Genomic DNA, 23,280 nt, shown 5'->3' on the forward strand with positions numbered 1-23,280 from the left:
GTCCGATGTCTGTGGCCGCAGTCAAGGCTGCTCACTGATTGCTGCAGAGAACTGCACTGCATCACTCCCAGTCACACTCAGCTACAGGAGTCTGCAGCACTGACACAATCACCTCAAAGGCCCATGCTGCTTTTGGATTATTTCAGACCAAGAGTGTGTAGGTTTAGAGTAAGAAAGTACCTGATCAGCATGGCAGTTTAGTTTCAATGAAGCTAGGCTACTTTTATTTATGTGCTAAGTGTAGCTCAACGCACATGCCTAGTGCCTGCTGGCAGAAGAACAACTCTGATATCTACGGTGGCCCGCATGCAAGTAGACAAAACACAAGCAAAGTAAGAAAACTTCTTCATCAATTTCAAAACACAACACAACACAACACATTACATAAACGTGCTGCAATAAAAGAAAAAAACAACAGAAGTGTTTCCAGGGGACAACTGAAAGTGATGGACAGGTCCGGTTGTTTAATTGAGTGTATTTCTTTGTATTTCGTATTTTTGAATAGGCAAGTAAGCACAATGTTAATGCTCAGTTAACATTAGACATCTGCAGTTATATCTTAATCCTGGCATCACTATGTTAAAATAAACCATTTAACAACTCCACACTGCGACAGCAACAACAACCGGACGTTTCCGTCACTTTTAGGTGTCCCCTAGAAACACTTCCGTTGTCGTTTTCTGTATTTGCAGCGCGTTTCTGTAAAGTGTAGTCTTGTGTGTAATGTGTTGTGTTGTGTTGTCAAATTGATGAAGATGTTTTCTTACTTGTGTTTTGTCTACTACCATGTGTTTTCTCAAGTTGCAGTGCGTTGAGCTGTCAGGGCCACTGTAGATACCAGTCTGTCTTTCTGACCGGTGGGTTACACAGGAAACAAAATACTATTTTTTTCAAAATATCAGAGTGCTATTTAAATGCAGCGATAACACTAAAAGGTCTGATCACTTGAACTGAAAGAGCATGAGTCATAACTCTAAAGGGCACTGAACACCAACAGCGTCAACTGTCAACAGTCAACGATAAACCACAGTTGTGGTTGGACTGAAAAGCTCTACAGAAAAAGCCATGTTTGCTTTTCCGTGTCAGAGGAGCCGTCAGCTGAATGGGTGATTTGATTTTTTATATTCCATGAAATAATATTCAGTACCGTTCATTTTATCTTTCTGTCACATTGCAGTTTAAAAAGTGTGAAAGGTATAGCGATAACGATTGTCCAATAGTTTTCAAAACTTAACTAGTAATAGTAACGATTCCAAATAATTTAATCTGATGCTAGATACATTCAAAAAGTAGCAGTAGTAGTCTGAGGTATTAGAAGAACATTATTTTGTTATTCATCGCATTATTTTTCTTACATCATTATATAATGCTAATATGACTAACACGTTATTATTATAGATTTATATAACACTCTGTGGCATGGTTCAAGCTTATGGGGAGGCGTGTCTTTCCTCTCAAGCTCGTGTCGTCTACCAGGGGCCAGGGAGTTTGAGGGTTCTGTGCAGTATATTAGCTGTTCCTAGGACTGCACTTTCCTGCACAGATGTTTCAGATGGGTCACGGCCCCTTATGCTTATCTGTTCTAGATGCTCTTTTGCTACATCTCAATCTTTTTATGCTCCCTTGTCCTGATGTTACTGTCCGTTGCCACATCTATATATAGATGGCCTATATTGACATATTTATATAGCTATGCATACATGCATATTTGCATTTTTTTTTTACAATTTAGAAATACTATTGAATGCAGGCATTCCTTATATACTACAAATATGTAATATATAACAATATAAACTTAAATTAATGTTTAAACTGTACTCACACATCTACCTTTATTCAACATATAGTGCACATACCTTGGCCAGTGGAGTTCTGCAGTCTATCATAAAGTAGGTATTTTATTTGGCTTTTAAAGCTGTATTCAGCAGGCTATTTTATTTGTCATTTACTTCATTAAATTTGCCCCTGACTGTCGTCCTCCCTCCCAGCTTGCCCTCTTTGTTCCTGCAACTTGTAAATTACCCCTCATGGTAGTTTGTCAAGGCTGAAATAGAGAAAGAAACCAGCCATCTCCCGCTCAATTAAAAAGAAAATAAAAATGCTGTGAAGTCCTGGAGAGACTTGCTCATGCCGCCTCGTACATGTTCTCACAGAGTTGGCATTGTCCTACAGCAGAACTGCACAAAGCAGCCATTACCACGATCAAGCTGTCTGACAGTATCCTCACATTGCCCTCCGAGCCGCCAAGTCACATTATGCAAGACCTTGCCTGAATCATCCTTTAGCAACTGGCAGGTTGCTATAGTGACACTTGGACCAACAGGACTCTCAGACAAGTGGAGCTTTTGAATGGGCAGAGAAGAAGTTAACATTGGAGAGAAAGGGAAGATTGAGGCGGCGAGCTTCCTACAGAAATAGTTTCAACTCCTGGTTTATAAGCAGCTTAGTCTGTTTGTCTCTCCTTGATGAATGTGCACTTCACATGAAGGTCGTGTTCGAGTGAGTTGGCGAGAAATGGAGGAAGAAATAAAAAAATAAAACGTAAATAAAGGAACCGTACAGGGATGAAGGTTATTGCGTTTTTACTTCACAATTAAAAAGGAATGTTTCAGAATGCGGTCGTAATCAATGAAACGAAAAATGGGGCTGATAAAAGGGACTGTTAAACATCAACCACATATAATGGTATCATATGAGCCCCTTCTATTACAATCTGTTCCTGCTGGTGTCTAGACTTCAAGACTTGATCAAACCTGCCAGGCGTGACAAAGCACCACCCTAAAGCTCCCCCGCCAACACATTTACATCAAACATTAATTTACTACGTCACTGTCTTCATCTGTGGAGTGAGAGGAGTGGTATCAATAATGCACAACCATCCCCAAAATCATCCCTTACACACACACACACACTCTGTAAGGGACAGGTCCCCATGCAGACTGAGAGCATCCTCGCCCCTCCCAGTTACCACAGAGACAAGCACTGCCCTCTCTGGAGGTAGCCATGACAACATGCTCTTCTGTCTTGCAAAGTAGGCACAGAAAATACAATGGGTTTGGACTCATGAAGCATTGCCTGTAAGGGATATGATCAGCGTGGAACTCATGTGTAAGATACACAGTTACAAGTGTTTTGCGTCATTTTAAAAATATGAAAGTTTAAGTTCATTCTTGACCATGTAAACAGAAATAATTATGAATGGTCAACGAAGGCAATGAGATGCATTTAGCTGATAGAAGCCATATTTACTGCTTATCCTTTATGGGTAGTGGTACCCTTCCCCACAATTATATGAATATTCTACTTACAGACATTTCAAACTGTGTTTATAGAGCTTGTATCTTACACGGACATATCTGGAACTACAGTTCAGTGAATCTTGATACATTCACTGCACTCACCCTCCCTGTGATTCCGTCGCCTTCATTAACATTACGATCAATGTCAGCTGACCTGCATACAGCAGCACCAGCCCTTGGAGGACAACTAAGGGAAATGGTCTGTTTCAAGCCAATCAGAGCTCTCCTTGAGGACCTATCAGCAGAGGGTCCATCAGTGCAAGATGTGGAGGATTATTTCATTCAGCTAAATTTAGAAGATAAAGTACGATGGGGAAACATACAAGCTTTTATAAACCTTTCCCTATAGCTGCACCATATGCTGTATGTGGGCTGTAAAACGTTCAGTACATATACATTATGTAAGGATTATTATGTAAGGAACAAACTCCTTTCGTACTCAGTAAAATGTTGTTTTTTTTTACAGTATTCTGCAAAGGACACATTTTTAAGAAACATCCTGCTCGGACATATGACAACGCTTAAAAAAAATAATCCACTTCAAAACTGATTAAAGCTTTTATTACTTTATTTGAAGTATTAACTCAATCAAGATGAGGTAAAATCTAAATATGTTGTATTTATCACTTTTAAGCAGGGTATTGGAAGTACTGTAAAGCTGCATGTGACCAACTCAGTGACAGAAGGGGTCAAAGGTCCCAGGTCAGGACATGGAGCTCTTCAAAATATGCCATGTCTAAAAACGGAAGGCGTGTGGGATGTGTCTTAGAGAAGGAAGATTTTCACGAGTAAAATAATCATGAAAAGTAACACGAAATAGTCAAATCAACTAAATTCCCAGTGAAGAAATGAGGGAGATGGTAAGGTGTCAGTGGTGATGGCAAACAAAATTAACTACTGGCACGGCCGTGATTTGTTTCCCTCTTCAGCGAGGCTCATCAATAAACGGCAGTTAATTAATTTAATAATCCGTCAGTATAGGAGACAGGATAATGGTAATAACTGCGTTAAAGAGATCAATACGTCTGACCACATCACACACACTCGGAAACAATCTTTGCACACCTCAGCCCCTTTTCTCACTACGTTTGTCGTTTTACAGATATGTCTCTGTTTCTCCTGAAATCCCCCTTTCAGAGAACAGATGTTTTTCGCTGGAACAGGAGATTACCACAGAGGGACAGGTCACTGCCTCCTCCTCCTTTACGATGAGAGCCGCCTGGACCCACATGCTAAAGTCACCGGCTTACACCTATGAAATATACGCTGCGACTTTCTCAGTTCTTAATGTTGATAAAGTTACATATGAAAACAAGTTCACTTTTAGTTGAACTTTACTCGTTTCAAATTTAACTTAACCCTGGGTCCTACAGCTATACATGTATAACTAATTATCATGAGTCTGTATATTTCCTTCACCGTTGACCATTTTAAAAGGACAATCATACATTTTTGCATCTAGTCCTTATCCTCCAGGCTTTAAAGTGTTATGATGTCATTAAATGATGTCAAAAAATGGGTTGACTGATAAGATCACTAGGGCAGAAATAATACCTCCTGAACTTGCAGTGGACCAGGGAGCACTGGAATGATAGGTGACATCTGAGAATGTGGCAAAAAATGGCTGCTCCTCTTCACCATGGATATTGTTAACTATGCAGCTTTTATAGCAACAAGAAGAGTGATCATCATGGAGGCACCAAGTCAGCAGTATACGCACCCCCGTCACTAAACTGAGGAAGTTGATGGAGGTGTACAGCTTGGACGTAGGAGGTGTTAGAAAGATGTAAGGCAGAAAACTGCAACCCAACCTGGACATATTGGCGTCCATGTACCCTCCAGGGTTATTTGTGTCTGTGTGTGTCTAGAACGTGTTGCCTTTACTTTGACATCTCCAATCTGTTGATGTGATTTGACACTTTTATGAGTGTAAAACCTTTTCATTGTGCCCTAATATAACTGCTGCTTTAAATGAGAACTACAAAACAGACAGTATTTGTGCTGCGGCTCAATTGCAATTGATGGCTATGAAGAAACAATCTCCAGGACAGGCATACACTAAATATTGTTGGCCAGCTGAGATATATTTTTATACAGTAGTAAAAGTAAGACATTAAGACTCAGGAGCAGACTAAATGAGGGATATGTTTCGATTTGTATTCCCAGTAGAAGTACAGCAGCAGCATGCTGCTAAAGTCATTACATTGCTTTCAAATTAGACACAAGAGTCCACACGCTGCTGTGCAGAGACACTTTAGGAACAAAAATGTCGCACTGGCCTTTAAAGGGAGAGAGGAGTGAGCCACGTGACCCCTTGACACATATTTACACACCAATACACACACTCTGATGAAGAGAAGAAACCCTAAACACCTTGAAAATGTGTCAGATTAACACGTACTGCAAAGTAGAAATACTGAGTAAGAAGTTACACAATTCAGTTCAATGTAGTGCTGTTTGCTCTGAGAGCAGGAAAATGTATCACCTCCATGCGAAGGCGGTTACTATGAAAAGGAACAAAATACGCTCAAGTTGAGCAGCTTGTTAGTGACAGCTACACAGAACCCTGTCATCGAGGCTGTGACCAAAATAAAAAATAACTCAAGATTTGAAAGCGACACCTGACACTGTCTTCCGAGTGCATCGAGCTTCCAGCTGAAAAAAAGTCACTCAAACTCGTCTCATCTCTACAAATCTCCTAAAATACCCCAAGTAGAGCCAGTCAGGAGCGTCCCAGTTGCCTGAAATTGCACAGTCTGCTCTGCACCTGCCAGTACTGGTTCTTACCCCCGTCAGTGGAGGCTGCTCAGGATAATGCTCCACACAGTAGTATTCTGGGGCAGGGTTCTGGTCCAGGTTGGATTGGCTCCCTGTCGTCCTCAGGCCCTTGTCCGAGCCGCACACCTTACACAGGGCCGTGTTGCCCATGATGCAAGGTATCCAGGTCTATCCCATCAGAGAGCGTAAGGAATCTAAGTGAGCATTTAATGAGTCTGATAATCCACTTCCCCAACCCTCCCCCTCAAGACCTTCCAGGCTACCATGCGCAGGGGGGGGGGGTCCCCTCAGTCCCATCCAAACCTCACTCTTCCCTAAACCCTCAGCACAGCTCAGGTCCCTCTTTGCCACTTGACTGGACTTGTGTCCTGTTACTACTGGCAGCACGGCGCTAGAGCTTCCACGTTGCTAATTCCAACTCCCTGACCATTGACTAACATCTCCCCCCCCCCACTCCACCGCCCCCCCATCCCAGCTATTTTTACACCCACCAGCCCAGCAATGCATGCAGGGAGAGAGGAGAGAGGGTGGGCGGCATAGGGGTGGCATGCCAAAACAGGAAGGGGGAGGGGCCATCGTGGACACTACAAGCATGGACTGATATGAGAACAATCTTTTCCAGCTCATATGCAAGGTCACAAATTAAACCTGTGCTCCGAAAGATTCTTTAAAAAGACACTTCAACTATTCACTGAAACCAAAGATTGAAATAAAAACCCTGCGCAGACGTGAAGAAGGTCACTTTGAGGCCTCTGCTAATGGCCAACCTTTATGCTTCATGAAGACCCAGTGAAGAAAGGTTTATTTTAATTATTTCCGAAGCAAATCATTGTGTATCTGAGTGTCTTGCAGTTGTTTTTGTTTTTGTCTTTGTTGCAAATATATTCAGTATTCCTTGTTTGTTTCAAGATAGAGATGCACCAGGGCAGATCACATTCGTTATTACCTGCATTTTAATTAGGCCCAGTTGTCATGGAGACGCTCCTGTTAGCACACACCCACTTTTATAACTTTGCATCCGTTTTCGGATGTTGTTTAAAGGCTGGGGCAGTTGGAATGACTCCTTTCAGGTTACGTATTCAGCAAGTGTAACCTGCCTCCATGTGACCTTTTCCTAAATGTCTCCCCCCCACCACTAAAGACCAAGCCCTGATTTTTGGTGCATGCTTCCTTAAAACATGCTAAGGAGCTGCGAGAACACTACAACTTAACTTGTCACTATCTTAACGTCTTAGATATTGCCACAACAGAGGCTACTTAAATCTACAAATTAGCTTAAGCTGCAGGTTGCTATGATTTGATGTGACCCCTTCTGGTGACAGGCATATAATAGTATCAGCATACCAAGTTTTTCGAGCTAATCCATCTCCCAAGGTGACTTTTCTTTTTGTCTTGTTATCACTTCCCCTCATGTCATGGACTGTTTAATGGAAGCAGGCATTGTTCTTTGCTAATGCAGATCTGTGTCAGACTGTAGCCCAGAGCAGGGCTGTATTGATTCCGCTGGACTGAATGCAAATTAAAGTCACAGAGACCTTTTCACTGCAATTGATTGGCCCCCCGGATTAATGGAATGCTGAGGAACATCAGCTTCCGCCATCAGGTTCGCCACTTCTGCCGTTCATCTCAGTGTCTGTCTATCTGTTTATATTTGCTCTGCATAATCACATGAGTTTCAATGCCTGTTGACATCAGGGAGGTTAATGTCCCCGTTCTCATTGCAGTCTGCTCTAGGTCAAAACTTACACAATGCTCGTACTGTCGGAAATATCACCAAAACAATTCTCATTCAGTGAGCATGGCAGCGTAGGGAGAAAGAATTCTCATTATTGAGAGCATCACAGCAACCACATGACAAAGCAGCTTTGGTGTTTTCTATGAATGAGATGAATATAAACTGAGTGAGCAAGCACAAGATATTTCTGACAAAATCACCAGTTTTTAGAAAGAACTGAAACCATGTTAAGTCACAGGCAATGAAATCCAGAAGAGAAGGATCAAATCTTTCTTGAATGACTTCTTGCGAATTAAAATACAAGCTGCAAATCAGTTGCATACCAATAAATCCATCATTCACTTGTATTCACTGGTTTCTGGAGTAATTCGAGCAAAAGATTAGTGCACTGTCATGCATGTATATCAGGATAAAAATTGTAATATGATTAGTAATAAAAAAGATCCATAACAACACTTTAAACGGTTTGCTTTCCCTAAGTAAGCCTGTTTTAGGTTTAATTGGACTTAAAAAATGTCTTTCTTAAAATATGGTCAAGGAACAGTCTAGTCTTTATAGAAAATGATGGGAGCAAGTGTGGAACCCTGTTGAACAGCATATGACAAGTAATAACAAATACTTTAAATCAACCTGTCATCCTACCAGTGTTTAATAGTTTTCTATCTTTAGGTTGCGTAAGATGTTCACTATCATTTAGCCATCTGCTGGAACATTTACTGTTTCTAACTATATAATTACTGTCAAATTTCATTTCATTTCCATCTAATAAAGGTCCTCATAATTATGAATGCTGTGGACTTGGAATTTTAAAGGAATTAAAGTATAATATATCTTAGAATACATGACTGAGGTTAGACAGATACAGCACCAAACTGATTTAATATAGTGGGTTAGGTTTTCTGCTGCAGAAAAATGACCTGCTTCTCCTATAACAGGTCGTCTGAACTGTGGTGGGGCTGCAAGTCTCATGTTCCATAGCAGGATCACACACACACACACACACACACACACACACACACACACACACACACACACACACACACACACACACACACACACACACACACACACACACAGATGGGGTTCGTTGAGCTGTACTTTGGTTTAAAACAGGTAACATATCATTCTACATACAGAATGTAACATTTTAACTGCAAATAACCGTAAACATGTTTTGGTGGGGGGTGTCCCATATGTGACTTCACCAAAGGTGGTTGCTAACAAGTGGCTAAATGAGAGTACCAAGGTTATAGGGGAACACAAATCATCACACTGAACATGAAAACCCATCTACTCAGCAGTATGCCTTGAAGGCCTTATTGTGTTTAACTTGTTTTTTTGCTAGAAAGCAATAATTCAAATTACAAGTTGGAAGCGGTGGTTACACACATATAATAACCCTGTGTTTGTCACAGCTTAGTTCAGGCAGCCAATGAAAAGTGTGCTTTCTTTTAAGGAAACCAGTGTGATGCTAACTGCTATGTTAGCCTACAGAAAATACTACATCATGCTTGCAGCCCTCCACTGCCAAGGGACACAACTTGTGTTATGTCTCCTTGCAAGTTTCAATAGTCTGCTTTTAGAAAAAAGTTGTTTTTACATCTTCCGTTCACTTTTGCTCCTTTTCCACCAAAACACACACAATGAGACGTGGCATTCCACTTCTCTGTCACCTTACAGGCTAGTTTCATTAACCTTCTCCATGGTGTAATTTACTTAACGTCTTGTCCAATCTCCTCAATCAAGAGCTGTCAACACACTTATCCAATTAGGGTAGCCAATAGATTAGGGCATGGCTGTATATGTAAAGACGGAAAATTTAAGACCTGAACCCGTCCAAGCAGACTACACAGTTCCCCTAAAATGATCAAGCATAGAAGTCACTTTTCTTCGGTATCTGCATCGGCCACAAAAATCTCCGCCCTCACGTCCAGTCCTACACAAACACGCCCCCCCCCCCCCCCCCCCCGCTCTGCACTCCCTCTGTTGGGTAGTAATCCACGGGGCGGGGCAGGCGTTGACAACAAATGCTTTTAATCTGAGCTCACCATATGGCTCGCTGGCTGCGGGAGGGAGGGGGTTGTTAGGTAAAGCCACTTGTTTATGTTCCTGCTGTTGGGGGGGAAGAGTGCACGAAAGGCTTTATTATAGAAGGGAAAGGTAGGAGAGATGTTTTAATTTTGGCGGTTGAGGGACCTGTACTGGAGCAGCTACATTCCAGTGGTTAGTCATCCAGGCAAACACAAATCTGGGATTTAATATATAAAATACTCCATCGAGTACATCAATGCTACATGTAGGCATTAATCAGTATTAAACATATAAGAACAAATCAGAGATTTATCTATAAATAAGCAACCGATTCCACTATAACACCACAGCCATGGAAGAGGAAAACATGAATTATAGAAGTTGGAGGCTAGCCGTTGCTATGGAAACAAAGATTTGGAAAAGGTTTATGCATGGGTTTTTGCAGAAAATGGCATCTTCTGCCTCCAGGTGGGTCTTGATTCCTTATTATCTCTGGCACTGTGAAACAGTTCAGAAACTTGGATGAGATAAAGCCTATCAGGAGCCTTCCCTGTAAAACATCCAGATTTCTCAAAACTGAGAGACTCCGAAACGTCGTAACCAACCAATGTGCAAGTAAACAGCCTTATGTTAACACGTACTTCTTTCATTAGGGAAAAACACAGGTCAGGAGGGACACCACATAATACGGCACTACACTAAGTTGTTGGTACTGGATAGAACTCTAGGCCAGATGTTAGAGATTTAAGCAACAGTTGTCGTCCTGCAGCCTCTGTAAAGCCTGTGTGTCCAGTCAGAGATGATTGCTGGGGACTCCCTGCTGACAAACAACTGCACAGCTGCCCGTCTAGCACACAGGCCTGTACCCACTGTACATACTGTATGTTGCACAGATAGGCACAGAGTTTAGAGTTACATTCCTCTCACGCATGACACAGATTCGCGGTGCCATAGAAATACCAAACTCTTTTATTTCTATCTATTCATATATGTGATAATAGTATGCATACTGTATTTTTCATTAAACATGTTCTCAGCCTGCTCTCAAATTATTTTACTGTTAGGCTGTAATTTGACCAATTCTTTCTCCTTATGTGTCCTAGTTTCTCCAGATGCAACATTAAATTCCACTGAGGACAGACATACAGTTATAATAATAATAGTAATAATAATAATAATAATACATATAATAATATTTTTTTAAAACTAGTTTTTCCCTTCTTTTTTTATGAATTCATTTGAAAGTCAACAGAAGAAATATGTAGTCAATAACAAATGTTATGGTTATTTTAAGTTTAATCGATCAAATATCTATAAATAAAAATATCTATAAAATATAAATATTGCATGTGTTTAAAAGAGGCTGGGGCAGTGTTAAGAAAAATGCTATCAAGTTGCATGGTGGGAAATGGAGGATCTAATTTGAAGACTAAGCTCACTAACTGTCAGCTGCATGAACCTTTCGACCCTTTTTCCTCAATAAATGATTTACAAATCCTGCAACTTAATGCTAGAGTAACACTACATGGCTGGAGGTTTATAATATTTCAGATCAAATTTAAACATTTAAACAACTTCTTTGTTGCTCATTCAAGTAGATTGAAACGTGTGAAAAGCGTGCTTCTGAAATATACTGCTTCAATGGAATTGCTGCAGTAGAAGTTTTGGTCTTCGCTCACTTCAAGTGAGCAAATATTTGTCATGGAGCAAAGTATGGGGGAAAACAGAAATGAAGGACAAACTGTGAGTAATCAGAAAACACAAACACACACTAGGTAACAACGTTGGTGCCTGGCCCGGATCCAGTGGGGCAAATTAATCTCAGTGAGCCTCTACCCCAGCTCTGTTTAATTGCGTTGGTGTCACTACAACAATGATTTAAGCCCGACAACGAAGCACGACATCCCAAAAAAAACACACACACATAGTGAAGAAGCGAGTGTGTGGAGGGATGATGAACCTGCCTAAAATAGGCGGCCGTACACCCACAGAGCTGCATGAGAGATGAAGAGAGGAAGAGGAAGAAGGAACATCCACATATCGGAAGAATGATAAGGATGGAGACAAATGTGTTTAAACTCACACACCCACACACACAAACAGTCTCCAGGTAGTAGCAGTAATATCACACCTCTTGGCCCCCCCTTGCTGAGTCAGGAGTTACAGGAGTTTGGTACTTTTCAGGCTTGACGTTAAATTCAAATTATCGCCTTTCACACCCCCATAATTGCCTCACTCCATCTTTGCTGATTTCCACCCATCCTGTCATTCTTTGCTATCAAATTTCCAGAAGTCTTTGGTGTCTATATAGTGTGTCTTTGCTGCAGTAAGCAATGATTGCATTTACCTCGGCCGTTTTGTTGTTTGTTGGTTTGTTTGCTCCAAAAGTAAAGGGATGGGACATGGCTCAGGGACAAACCCACTAAATCAAGGTCTGGATAAGATGACAGGGGCGGATTGAAGTTTTTCTTTTCTGACTATCCATAACAGTGAGACAGAGGGTCAAAGACAACTTGTACTTATATGCAACTTGAAGAGACAGATCCACACCGCTATGGAGTTTTTAGCAAGACAGACAAATTTAACAATTAGCTGGTAAACAAAACTCAGGAGGTGGTGGAGACCAAAACTAGAGTTAAAATGAGAGTGTATTTTGGACACACATTAGATTAATGCAATGTTGCTCTGTGTTAGTTCATAGCGTCAATATGGGAATGTTTGCATGCTTGGCACGTCAACTTTAAGAGACACGTTACTTATTTATTGTAGTTAGTTGCAAATACTTTGTCTAGTATTTTCTGTTTATCTAAAAAATGTCCAGTAGTTTCATATTGGCTTCCGTGAAAAAGATGTTGAGTCATTTCCCATGAGTTCTCTCTTGGACAAAGCTCCTTTGGGTGATCTTTCCCCCTTGCATAACTAAGCCACACAATCATCCGCCATACTGCACTAGCGACCAACTTTCAACTATATCAGTGTGACAACAGTGTCTAATGCATGTCGAGCATTTATTTGACGAGATTACTTATACTGATGGATTATTAAAAGTGTGTTCACAAATGCAACACCTTCATGAGTAATGCAACAACCAGCTCTCCTCTCTACATCTATGACTAACACTAATACGGTGCTATTAACCACTCTGTCTCCGCACTTCCAGGGTGGATCCTGCTGCTCTACTCCCTGTAGTGGATTCTCCCTCGCTCGGTTGCCATGACGATAGGATTGGTATCCCTCCTGAGCTGCAGTATAACATAGTGCCACAGCAACCAGATTATGAACGCTCTAATCCAGGATTTTGCCAATCCCAGTTCAGCATCAAACGGTGGTGCCTGGTCAACATCCAAGTACCATCAGCAGGGTGTGTGTGTGTGTGTGTGTGTGTGTGTGTGTGTGTGTGTGTGTGTGTGTGAGTGTGTGTGTGTGTGTGTGTATGTGTGTGTGTGTGTGTGTGTGTGTGTGTGTGTGTGTGTGTGTGTGTGTGTGTGTGTGTGTGTGTGTGTGTGTTTGTGTGTGTGTGTGTGTGTGGTTGGTTGGGGATATTGAAGTGGGGGCATCATGGAGCCACAGTGAAAAACATTTTCCGTAACGTAAATTATGGACAAATATTTTTGGGCTGTACTATTCCATGAGTAGACCTCTATAGGTCATTCACATACATCATTAGTTTATCTCTACTATACAAAAAAAACGTATAATTTATTGCTATGACTCAGTATACCTCCAGAATACCTGACAACAAGAAAACGTTGCAGTAATAGATTAAACCATATGAACTTGTGAACTTTATCCAAAAAAGGTAACCATAGTGGAATGACTAAAATACAGTAACACACTGTGAAGACGATGTACAGACATTCATACAACATAATCCAGCACATCAGAAGAGAGAAGGTGAAAGGGGGGGTGGAGGCAGAGATTAACATCTCCGCCACAAACATTTCCACCTAAATTGCATCAGCTGAGCATCCAGCTGTGGCCTGAGATTAGATGTAAAAACAAACAGGGAGATGGCTTTGCAAGCAGGGCAGCTAAATAATGTAATGCTCCGGGACTTGCACTGGGGCTTGGTGGCAAAAGGAAAGCCTGCTTTTTGCCCAAAAATGTTATACCACTGGTGATATAATGAAACTAGCAGTATGCAATACTTTGGCTTTCCTTCATGCAGGCTTTGTAACAAATAATTAAAGCTTTAAAAGAAAAGACAAGAGAGGAAGTGACACTTATGAGTGCTGTAGAAGTTAAAATCTGTGGTCTAGAGCTCAGTGCTTTGAGTTTGTGTCCAAATCCACTTTAGCTAGTTTAATGGCTTCTCACACCTTGCAATGAAAGCAGTGCGTGTTTTGAAATCTGCATTCAATTTTGGAAGCTCCTTTATGGTCAGACAAACCACACGGATCTAATGAATCAGCAGCATTTTCAGTCCACACTGGAGCTGCGGAGGTGGGCAGTTGTCAAAACTGAGGTGTGTTGGAATTTGGAGATGTGGCTGCTGATTCAGGCGTCTGCAACGTGGTTTATCAGAAGGTTTTTAAATTGAATTTGCTACTGTTGGTTATGGTCCCAACAGACCTCAAGAATTTACAGAAAGCAGGACAAGCTTTTCTTTCAGACCTTGATGCTGTTAACAAGGATTTGCTGTTGTATAATGGTTTCCACTTTTAGACGCTCAGTTTCCTCTGATACAATATGTCAGTACAGAGCCCAATCCAGCGGCCCAGGCGATGGGAAGTGATTAATAACAGTGGTACCAAAAAGGAAAACATTTGCATGAAATGCTTGTGGCTAGCAGAGTTTTAGATGTATATGTTCCTCTCAGGCAGTGCTGCCCACATACCTGAAAGAGCTAAAAAAGGTAGAGTACCCACTTGGACCATCGCAGCTGTTCCTATGAGTCACACAAACACAGAGTCAGTCAGTCTTATGTACAGTAGGATTTTGCACCTGGTTTTAACTGAGTGATTAAAATGTCCTTGGAGTGAATATTGTCTACAAACACTCAACATGATGCTCTTGCTAAGCTCAATGTGCTCAGAACCCGACAACTAATGAAAGGTTAAGACTGAAATGCACGGTGTACAACGGCTACGGCCGCCAAAACAACCCTGACAGAAATGGCAGATGCATCTGAGCCCTGCAGGGGATTATTATTAACAGACCATCAGTCTGCTATATTTCAAAGATAGAGACAAAAACAAAAAGAAAGAGCCTGAGAAGAGAAAGACCGCAGGGACGATTAAGAGAATAATGATGTAACCGTTCAATTCCTTTCAATTAAGCTCTGGTAGGAACTTTGTGTCAACTCCTCTGGGTGAGTCGATCAAATAATTAAGTTTGAAATGTGAGAGCCAAACAAGTTTGCAAGATACATTTCCAGTTCAATAGCTGGCACTGTAGTCAAGGCAACTGCTTCTCCTCTGCAGTCATTTATACTGTCTTTTCAAGTACAAAGAGAAGCAGCAATTCTGGACTGCAGATGGTGGAATACCTGCTTGATTGTACTGCACATAAACACAAATATGTTTTTTTAGTTTTCTACAGAAAAAGCCCACCTCTTAACCAGGATACACAGACAACTAGGTATATAACCTGTATCTTGGGGTATCTCTGGGTCAACTTCACAAGTAAGGGGAGGATGATCCAACCTTAAGGATGGCAACATTCTGCATTTGTCTTTTTCTCCAAACCTTGTCCTGGCTCAGTTTATTTAAAGACATCATAATTGAGCATCCTGAGTGGTCTCTGTTTACTTTACTTTACTTGTTTTAATTTTACAGTGAAATCATAGGAATGCCAATGTCGTGGCATTCCGAAAGACACGCTGGGGTCCCATTTGCTTTGGTCACTTTCAGGACGGATAAAAGGTGAGTGTGCATTTCACTCTAATGCAGACGTAGACAGAGCAGGAAGAGAGAGGACAGGAGGAGACAGGAAGAAAGAGGAAGGGCATATGGAAAGGAAGGGAGGTCTGTCAGAGAAACCGTCTGAGAGAAGGAGAAAACAACCCAGGAGCAGCCTCTCTGATTGTATTATACCTGCAAGGGAGATGGGTGCACTTGTCAGGATTGCACTGCAGTGCCTGAGCAAGTACATGGGATGACAAAGCAGAGAGAGAGAGAGAGAGAGAGAGAGAGAGAGAGAGAGAGAGAGAGAGAGAGAGAGAGAGAGAGAGAGAGAGAGAGAGAGAGAGAGAGAGAGAGAGAGGTAGAAAGTAAACAATCTCAAGGAGAGCCCTAATTCCTCATTGGAATGCATGAATCAGAGTCTGTTAGATAACAAGAAGCTTGTGAGGTGAGTTACTGAGCTATAATAAAAGGAGACAGACAGGATTTGGGCAATAGGGGAATCAAAGTAGGGCTACAAAGATCAAACCCTCATGTAAAAAGGTACCACACCTCTGCAGGGATACAACACAGCAAAGCATCAGCTGTTTCATGCTGTCCCGTGATCGTACAGGTTGGCCTCTGCACAAAAGCACAGACTGAGACAGGAACTACTCCAGTGAGACTTTTTCTCCGACGACTCACATGAACAAGCTACCATTTACATCTTTTAACTCTAGAGTGGAGAGAGAGTACTTGTGTGACAACTGCATTGCAAACACGCCTCTGAGGATAAAGTGCTTTGGCTCAAAGAAACAAACACTCTAGGGGCAAAACTACATTGCTAAATCGTGTTCTGTAACACGCTAAAAATGAACTTGATTCCAATTTGAATGTAACACAGTGAGCTTGACCTTAGCCCTAGCATCTACCCCAAAATCACACTAAACTGAGAAGTAAGCAAGGTTAAAAGTAACCAATAGTGTTAGCATTGAAAAAAACCAGCAGGCTAATTTAACGAGGCAGCTCAGTTATTCGTCTAGCTAGCTGGAACACAAACCACCAAAATGTTAATTTGTAGTTATTTAATTATATAAAAAATTATATAAATATACAAATTCAAATAAACCGAACAAAAAGAAAACTCGTAGAAGACACTGACGAAAAACATCAGGAGAGCTTTAAGTGATAAGAGCCGATGCAAATGTGTTACATCCTGCCCCTGTCAGCTGCACCACTCCTCGCCCGAACGCTCCAGATATTACTGTGATCTCGTGTATGTGTCTGAGCGGAGAATATCCTGCTGCGTTAAACGTGTGTGAAAGAAAAAAACTCCAGAGATAGTCTAGACCCAATTGGTCTGAAAATGGCTCAACTGTTTGTAACACACGTTTTCATCTCGGTGGGATATAATGTGTGTTTAGCTGACAGGGAAATATTAAAGTATATTGTGCAATACCCTTTACATTATTACATATTTATATACAGTAGAACAAACACATTAACTGTATTCATCAGTACATACTTACACATATGTGTGCCAATTCAATTATCTCTCTCAGGACACCATTTTACGCTGAGAAAAGTGGATTCATGTACATAACATGAATGGTATTTTAACTGAGTGCCTATTAACTCACTTGTGTTTAATGCCACCACTCATTGTCACAGTGACTGGTAAAATGTGCATGCACATGCTTAGATGTGTCGTAAACTCCATGAGAGCGTTTGTTATGAATTTCCGTGTTGTCCTCACTCTGATGAGCGGCTGTGATTCCTCTATGGAATGAGTAAGTTGTCCATGTTTGCATGAAACCTGACATGTTTTATTTATTTATGTAAGTATAGTTCCGTTACTCTGTGTTTCCATCCTCACAATAGTGTTTACTCTTTCATAAGGCTTTTCCCAGGACCCTGAAATAGATTCCGTACATACAATTGACTTTTAAAAGTTACTCTATATCCCATGGGACCACTCAAATTTTATATTGGCGGGGTATTCTAACATAGTTAATACATCTGTCAATAGAAGAAGTACTGGTATTCTGTCTATTTCTGACACTAGCTCTGAATTTTTTTTTAACATTTAAAATAATTGAAATTTAACAGATTCATCGCCAATCTGCGGCTTTGTTCTTCGCTTGTATAACATATAAATTGTTCCAGTCTCTTCTACTTGGTTATTTTTTGGAGCAAATGAATGAAGCGCAACACTTCCTGCATGTGTGTTGGAATAAAGGAGTGCCAGGAACAGGAGGGATTAAGCGATTCATTAAGGGTGAGCTTAACTGCAATCAAATAAAAAGGAAAAGTCAGAGCAGCAGAGTTATGAGGATATTATTTTTCTTATATTGCTATGGAAAATGTACATCCGAGTAATTTTATCGACAGGTAAACATCGTAGTGTTGAGTTTGCAGGAACAGATACAATAGCTGTGAGACATTAGAAGGGGTGCAAGCTGGAAAACATTGACTTAACTATGATAAAGACACCACATTAACATAAGCCTGATTCAATACATTTCTATTAAGGCATCAGAGGTTCTGCGGTTGATTCAGCCTTGCTCATAAAAAAATACTGTGTGACCAGCCATCACTGTGGAGCAGCACTGAAGTGAAAATCCTCCTCTACTGCAGATGAAGGAGTTAAAGTCTGGGCTTGGGTCACCAGATGATCCCCTCCGCATGTCTGTTGCATTCAAAGTGACGCACCGTGTTTAGGATGCATTTCCCCTTGCTCTGTTATATAATTGGTCATGCCTGCACAATTGTGAATCCATGCTGACGCATTTCACAGCAAAATCCAATATAACATCCAGGAGGAGTTGCAGCATTTCATGTCAACATGCTTTCAGACATGCACTGTCCAGGCCAGGCCCTCTGATGCCCACTAAGTACTGTTTACACAGGGTTAATTGTTTTCCAGCGGGAGCAGCGATTTGACAGCAATGTGTCTCTGATGTTAATGTCTCCCCCTTGGGCACTCGGTGGACAATCTACAAAATTGAATCTATTAATCACTTTTAGGTGTGTGTGTGTGTGTATGTGTGTGTGCGCACCAATAATCCCATGTGATAATCTGCCTTGCAGTTTGGTCAATAATAACAGTGAGAGGTGAAGGGGACAGAGAAAACACAGCAGTTCCTGGTCCTCAGGGACACAAAGGTCACGACTGGGCCTTTGCTTCCAAAGATACTATTTTGATGCCGACCGACAGTTCTGTATCAGAACGTTACCGTGACTCGTGGGAACAGAGAATGAGTGAAAGGACAGCCTGACACGTAAAATGCAACATTACACACCTCAGTTTAAATAACGATCCCACTTTATGTCATTCTCTCTTTGCCTTTTGTACACTACTCACATGAATCAAACTGGAACTGTGTCTCCTCCAAATTATTTTTTTCTTTTAATATCACCAGTTCCAATGTGACATTCCTATCCATTGACTCCATACAGACATTTTAATGTCACCCTCCATTTCTCTTTCAAAATTTCCTGGAGATTACTCCATCAAACTGACACACCTCAGCAATTAATCTAAAAGGACGTTATTTATGTCTGCTTCACGCCCTGGCCACTGAGACATCTGGATTCTGATTGGCAGTTTAACAGTTGGTAACCGGATAGTTAAACCAACACCCCTTGACACACAGTTACTGTTTGGTTTGCCTTATACCAACTGTTATATACAACATTTTAAGATATTCATTTACATCCGCAAACAACCATTTTACTGCCTAACTCCCGACTCTCGTTTGCTATGTATCATGCAGTGATTCAATCCAACACCTCCAATTGGTTAATTATCACGTTTATTGTAGTTTTTCTTTAAATATCACAAGTTTCCCCATTTGCCCCAATTTGACGTCCCCAATCAAACTGTCATGTCATTGTCATTGATTAGTCGTGTCTGTTGTTTTTTTGCTTTACTCACATCAGGATGAATCATGATCAGTGAGACATAATGTTCCTTCCAGTGCAATTCAAATCCTGTGTGTATCCAGTGTCTACAAAGGTACGAACAGTAACCCTGACCCTGACACTGACCACAAAGACAGAATATCTCAGCAGTACACATCAATAGAGCCTCAGCCGGAGCCTTTTGTGTGTGATGAGAGAATGCAGAAACTGTCCATGAGAAAACACTATGAACACACACCGCAAAGCCTTGCAGTACGCCAGGGAGCGATCTGCGTAGTTACGTCTGCAGGGAGACAGCCGGAGTATTTTCACTGTACACAGAGTGTGTTGGTGTGATGCTGCCCACCCAAGGTACGGCTGGAGGCGTGAGACAGCCACAGCGATTTAGACTGCTGGATGATTTGTGCCGTCTTCATATTGCTGTGGTGGGTACATGATGACATACAGTGGAGTGGAATGAAGGATGGGTGGATCAAGCGGGGACAGCGGCAGGGATCACGCAGAGTGCAACCACGATGTTCTGTTGGAATCCTAGCCTACTGTGATTGGTTCCTCATGTAGCTTGGTGGGCGACAATGGACTGATGACACTGACATGGATCTTGGGTTTGATGCAATAGAGCATGTAATACTTTGATGGTGCCACTGAAAATGGTGATGAGGGTGGAGGTAATGAAGTCATGGGTGAATGATTCCTGTCCTCTAAACTCTTCCGCAGTCTGATAACAGATTGACAAAGTCTTCTTCAGTAAAGGTATTGCGACACTTAGATGATGATGGTGTGAAGGGATGACTGGAAGTGGGATGAAGTAACCATGGCACTTAAAAAAACACTGATTGGTCACATAAAGGGATGAAGAGGTGCATGATTTCCATTGAGTCTGCCCTGTACCTTGCGCTTGCGTTCAGCCCGTTCCCGGGAACGCCTCCTCCTCTCTTTGGCTTTCTCCAGAGCCTTCAGGTCCGGAGGTTGGTCCATCTCGGACCTGGCCTTTTTAATGTGTGCTGCGGCATGAGCCATGGCTGCTCTCTCACCGTTCCCACACGAAAGAAAACTAAAAAGATCTCAGATCACTTTCAGAAGTCCCGTCGTGAAGCCTGCCTCACTGGCGAATAAGCCAGTCATCCAAGAAAATAAGCCCACCTCACCAGGTAACTCTCCTCTTAAGCCCAAGGGCAAATTGTCACTAGATGATGAATATCGGGAGAGGATAGAGGTAGTTCTGGTGTCCTCTAGTCGTCTAAACCACCCGCTCTCTTCACCCATGCAGAGAGTGTGAGTGTCTGTTGCAAGCCTCCCACCATGCTGCCTGGATAACTGCATCTGAGACAGGGATAGAAAAAGACGAGGGGAGGGCCGGTGCATGCCACCAAGAGGTAAGCTAGAAGACCAATGGAGAGGCAGAGATGCCAGAAAGAGGCAGGGAGATAGGAAGAGAGCTCCACCCCTCCCTGTACCACTCTGGCTGCGGAGGGAGCGGCAGATGCTCTGGGAACCTGGGAACCCACCGATCTGGACTCTCCATGTACATGACTTCCCCCGCTCATCGGGAAGGGGGTGGCAGGGGAAGTGGGGGAGTGGGGATAATAGAAACCGATTTGAGGGAGGAGTTAAAGGAGAAAATATGTGGGAGGGGACGCCGGACACGGAAGCATCAGTCTGTGTCCTTTTGGAAAAAAAAGAGCAAGGAAGGTACCACCTCTACTGCATCCAGAGGGGGATACTAACTTTGACTGTAGTATCTTCACACCTCCCCCTATTACCAAGACTGATGTGGTACAGTCTGCCTCTGTGATTGGGAGATTTCAAGGCAAACACATACATAAATTCACACCTTAAAAACACAAATCTGTTTGTTTTCTTAACACCTTTTTAACTTGTAGAAATAAAAATGGAAAAAACTGGACATGTGTGGGAGGGTTGCCTCATTATATTTTTGTATCCGACTGCAGCAGCAAACACACAACACCTCCAAACGCTAACCATCGCTTTTGTACAGTACGATCGAGCATTTGTACATCAGCTATACAATATCTGGATTCCATTGCACAGGCAGTGCACGGCAGCTACAGCATGGCCTGTAACCAAATGTACCACAACCTCACTTCTACAGATCACATCATGTTGTGGTGAGGAAGAGACAGAAGCAGTGAGTGGCACCGAGAGCTCACTAAGGACAAAAACACAGCCTGCAGTGGAAGTGAGTGGACTGTGCATCGTTTCACACATCCCCTGTCCATGGTGCTGAAATCCCAACGCATGTGTTGTAAGAGCCACTGAAGGACAGCAAAGGTACAAATCTGTCCAGTACTATCAGCAAGTGTATATAAATATATAAATATGTGAATATTTTCGGTTAAGAAGCACTATAGAGACGTGCAGTTTGAATACATACAGTGGAATTATTTGCACCAATGTCTTGGTTCATAACGTCTTTAAGAAAGCCAGCTCACATTAAATAAGAACACCTTTATATGCACCAAATAGTGATTTTTCATTTACAATATACAGGTCCTAGCTTAACACTCCATGAACACATCGACTGCATCTTTTCTAAGGCCTCACCCATCTTGCTTTTTGATACCATGGCACCACCCCATGGCCGGACACGGCACTACAACTGAGAAAACCTGAGTAGTGAGAGTGTTCAGTCCTCGAAGAGTTCACAAACAAGCTCCCAGCCGATTAGGTGATGCAAAAACGAAGAGAGGTAGAAAAATGACAGCTCCATTTAAAATTTGGGGGTTTTCAAACAAGCTCTCAGCATTTCAAACAGGCTCAACTTTTGATCAGGTGACACAGACTATGATTTCCCTTTTGATGCCTTAAGAAGTTGAAATTATTTGGTGATTTTTTAATGCATCTCTTTGGTTATGTTCATGTTTCTGCTTTTTCTTCCCAACGGAAGACGAAAACGTTTAAAAAAGAATGGGAAGGTTGAAAAAATACATTTCAATATGTGGACTACCTCTCCTCGACATTACTTTATTACCACAAAGTATTTTTAATTAACAATAATACAAGGCTTATCAATACAACTATTTCAAATGTCCTGGGGCCATATGACACAGATAAATAGATCTTTGTCATTGGAAAATCACGCAGGATTTCCTTCCTTCCTCTTGAGAAATACTAATTTAGGGTATCAGGAGATTATTTAAAAATATAAAAAACATAAATTTCAGAACTCTTAATGTTTCTATACAATTATCTCTGCACTTGTATAAATGAGGACCTTATACAAAACAGCTTATGTTATATTAACAATATATTGTCTTATATATTGAGTGTATACAAACCTCTATTTTTCTCAGTTGAAAGCAAAGAGTCACGAGCAAATATGTTGTTCAAGTAGTAGTTTCAAGTAGTAGTTGTGTGTTTTGTGCTTTGTCCTGGTTTAATCTACAGTAGAAGTACTAGAGAAGGGATGGCTGTGGTAATTCTGCCCGGTTACTAATCTTGTCCAGATCTTCACTAACAGAGAGCGACTGTATTATATCAGTAATCTGCTGAGGGTCTCAGAGATTAGACAACCTCCAGCTGCTCCTGTCTTCCCTGCAATCCTCAATAATGGGCCTTTACAACCTGCACCAAATGCAGACCTCTCTTCTTCCTCAGCCTGACTAGCCTGACAGAGCCTTGACCTATGAGCCTGGTGAGCTCAGGAGTAGTTAGGTCAGGTAATTGGTTC

At 41.6% G+C, this 23,280-nt stretch overlaps 1 protein-coding gene across 1 annotated transcript in view; it reads right to left on the minus strand.

The window, feature by feature from the left end:
* ank2b (ankyrin 2b, neuronal) overlaps positions 1 to 20,609 on the minus strand; it is an 86,388-nt gene extending 65,779 nt beyond the window's left edge. The window contains exon 1 of the mRNA XM_061095885.1: positions 20,481 to 20,609. Within this exon, the coding sequence (XP_060951868.1) occupies positions 20,481 to 20,609 (129 nt within the window). The remainder of the gene's footprint in view (positions 1 to 20,480) is intronic.
* Positions 20,610 to 23,280: the final 2,671 nt, after the last annotated feature.

Source organism: Limanda limanda, chromosome 22 (assembly GCF_963576545.1).
Source record: "Limanda limanda chromosome 22, fLimLim1.1, whole genome shotgun sequence".
Classification (NCBI taxonomy): Eukaryota; Metazoa; Chordata; class Actinopteri; order Pleuronectiformes; family Pleuronectidae; genus Limanda; species Limanda limanda.